Source organism: Charadrius vociferus, unplaced genomic scaffold (assembly GCF_000708025.1).
Source record: "Charadrius vociferus isolate BGI_N301 unplaced genomic scaffold, ASM70802v2 scaffold621, whole genome shotgun sequence".
Taxonomy (NCBI): Eukaryota; Metazoa; Chordata; class Aves; order Charadriiformes; family Charadriidae; genus Charadrius; species Charadrius vociferus.
In genome coordinates, this window is record NW_009646926.1 from 406,658 (window position 1) to 409,905 (window position 3,248).

At 41.7% G+C, this 3,248-nt stretch overlaps 1 protein-coding gene across 1 annotated transcript in view; it reads right to left on the minus strand.

Moving 5' to 3' along the window:
• Positions 1 to 2,709: 2,709 nt before the first annotated feature.
• ARL2BP (ADP-ribosylation factor-like 2 binding protein) overlaps positions 2,710 to 3,248 on the minus strand; it is an 8,334-nt gene continuing 7,795 nt past the window's right edge. Inside the window, exon 6 of the mRNA XM_009894460.1 lies at positions 2,710 to 2,790. Coding sequence (XP_009892762.1) covers positions 2,710 to 2,790 — 81 coding nt within the window. The remainder of the gene's footprint in view (positions 2,791 to 3,248) is intronic.

Sequence of the window (3,248 nt, forward strand, 5' to 3'; positions counted from 1 at the left end):
GCGGCCCACAGAGAACACAGGCAGAAGAGAGCGGCACGGAGGCGGAAAGGTATTGCAGGACACACTGAGACATGATTCCCCATCAAAATAAGAATTTATCCCCAACTGTGCCTTGCAGCCTCTGAAATTACAAGGGATCTTGCTTAAAATACAGCTGAACTCCCTTCAGAATGTAACTGCCTGAGGTATTCGCTTATACAGCCATTAATTTAAGTAATTAATTGAAATAATCGTAATGGGTAAAGAAGGAAAACTTTGTTCTGTAAAAAAAAATATGACAGGGCTATTTTTAGTTTTAGCTGCGAATAACTATTGTAGCTCAACAATTAACAATTAAAATATGTCAACAGCTTTCTTTTAAAATTCGATAAAAACTGTTCCCGACATTAAAAAGTCAACATTATATAACGAGGTAGGAGTTAACCAAAGAACTCCAGTCCATAGACTGACAAAAGAAAAAAAAAAAAAAACCAAAACACAACAGGTTTAAGCCTTCCATTTCTCTGACATGAACCTCGGGATTCCCATGGCAGGGGAGCTGCCTCTGGTTTGGATTAAACCCATGACTCAGTGGGGTTTTGTAATTATTTTTTCTGGGAATAAACACCTGGCAGCATCGTTTCTGCTTGCTAACTACTCACACAACACCCGAGCACTGACTTCTGGGCGCACGGACAAAACTGCTTTTTATGGCAGGGGTGGTAGGCAGACCCGGAAAAACCTGGGAATCCTGGTGGCAATCCTGGTGGGAAACCTGCCGCAGCTTCCCTGATGTCACTGCTGTCAGAAGGCTCAGGAACACCCATCTCAAGCCACTGTACTGCAACCTCACATTTTTAGGATATTCTCATGTTGCCATAGTAGATTACTGAAAAAAGAAAAAAAAAATAATGAAAAAAATCCAAAGACATTTCTTGCAATTTTTAAAAGCTTCTGGGCTTTACCCTTCAGATGTGACATGCATAAATTTATTGAAGGAGATTAAAGAAAATTCTGAAGGAACAGTTTGTTGTTTGTTTTTTTTTTTTAATTTTTTAAAGAAAATGTGGTGTACCTGGGTGTGTGCACTTATGAAAGAGATTTCAACATACTAGAATAATTCCTGACAAAAAAATGCAGAGCCACAAGCACAACATACTAGAGACCTAAGGAGATTAATTACTGCAGCACTCATAAATTTGGTATACGCCGTGTCAAAACGCTACAACGCTACACTTAGCATTTCTAGCCAGCTTTTAAAAAACTGTTATGGTCTGTCCACAAACCTGCTTAATTTTATCGTATTTTGTAGTGTAAGTATGGCTTATTTTCACCTGCATGGCCAGGAGCCTTCACTAGTATTCAAAACCCATTTCAGTTGAAGACCACAATCCCAGTACTGCCGAAATCACCATCAGACATCAATAGGAACAGGCTTTCATCTCCTTTGTTCTTGTAAGACATTTCTTGTCCGCCAACAAAAATTTGTAATGGCCCAGCGATAATTTTGCTCTGTCTAGGCAAAGCTCTCATCAGGTGACAGCCACCAACACCTTGAAGGACACGCTGTGGGACAAGACAGAAGGTTTTGCTCACCATCCTGTGTTTCCATCTACTCTCAGGCTTTTAAGACGTGCTCGTGTTGCCTCAGCATGGCATTAAGTAGCAGATGAACGGGTCTGAACAGCTGAAGAACAGAGGGTCCCAAATGCAGTTTAATTCCACCCGCCAAGAGAGACACATCCGGGGGTTTTGTGGCAGGCTGACGGCTACAGTTCCACCAGCAAGCCACTTGCCTGTTTGTCAATGGGTGCTGAAAAATACATTGCTGCACTAATGTTGCTAACAGCTTAATAGCAAACACATGCCTTTTAATCAGCACGCTACTTAGAGCGGTAAACGACACGGCAGTAAACATGTCTGTGCCCAATCTACCATCAAGCTTATATTCCTACAACTAATGCAGCTGTGCCACTGCCAAAAAGAAAGTAAGAAACTGCACACATAGGCCACTCTGAGGTTTACTGCGGCTCTTCCTCCACATGTAGAATAGCCGGGGCCTGAACAAAAAAGAACCAGAGAACTTTGCATATTAAGGATGAGACTTATAAAAGCCAGAGAGCAGATTTACACACTAACATATCAATTGTCAGAGCGGAAAGACAGTCTCATGCTTGAGTATCTATTTATTAAAACATATTTTTTCCATTAGGAAGCTGTAGCACTTAAGAACATATTAAAGTATTTTAAAAAAGACAAACAACAACCAAACATTGACAGGGAGGAACTCAGAGGTTATGTATTTGCATCCGTCCTTCCAAGAGCTGGAGGGACACACCTTTTACACTGTCATCTTGATTCTGAAGAGTTCTGTGTTCTGGGGAGATGAAGATGCCAACCCAAATAACACATGCGCAGGTTGATTTATGGTCCTCTCAGTGTGCTGCGCTTCTCAGCACACGCAACAGGTAGGCTGGTGTGCAAATACTATGTAATTATTAAGAACAATTACTCTGGTAGAGTTGAAAATTTCTTCTTCTGTGGTCATGGAATACCAACCAGAATTCACAAACGGATGTTTTTTGGGTCGTGCCTCTGAAGCTACAGTCTGGAGGGTGAATGAGTTCTCATTGTGTAAAAGCACCTTGATTCTCATGACCTTTAGTGTTTTGATGTCCAAATGAAAGCAGCAGCACTCATCTGGAGAATGAAAGTAGTGCATAAAGTGTTCTAGGAGGAGGATATTGATGATTTGTTTAATGAAGTCACCACTAACCCACTGCTTAAATCCAGGCTTCGACCTTCTTTTTCCTAGAAAAATGGAAGAAAAAGAAAGCTTTGACTCAATGCTGTTTGGGAATAAGTAGTTCAAAAAATGAAACAGACAATTCATATTCTGTTTGTTACATCAAATCAATATAAAACTACCCGTTGCCTGAGCATCTACGATTGCATGCAGCTTGCTGTGAGGCTCAAAAACGCCTAGCGGAGCATTTATTTTATCCTATTTGTAACTGCAGGTGAACCCAAACGTCAGGAAGGGATTGTGCAGGAATCTCTGCAGGAATGTCACTGCTGCTCTGCCAGCCGTACGTCCAGGTCAGAGTAGAGGTTGCTTACATCTGGATGAGAACGCCCAGCCAGCAGGCTCACCCCATGCTTGAGGAAGCAGTGAAATCGAGCTTTTGTGTGGGACTAGTGAAATCGAGCTTGCATGGTTTGCCTCTCAGGAGGCTCCAAAGGCACAAACCCCAGCTGAAACTATTCCT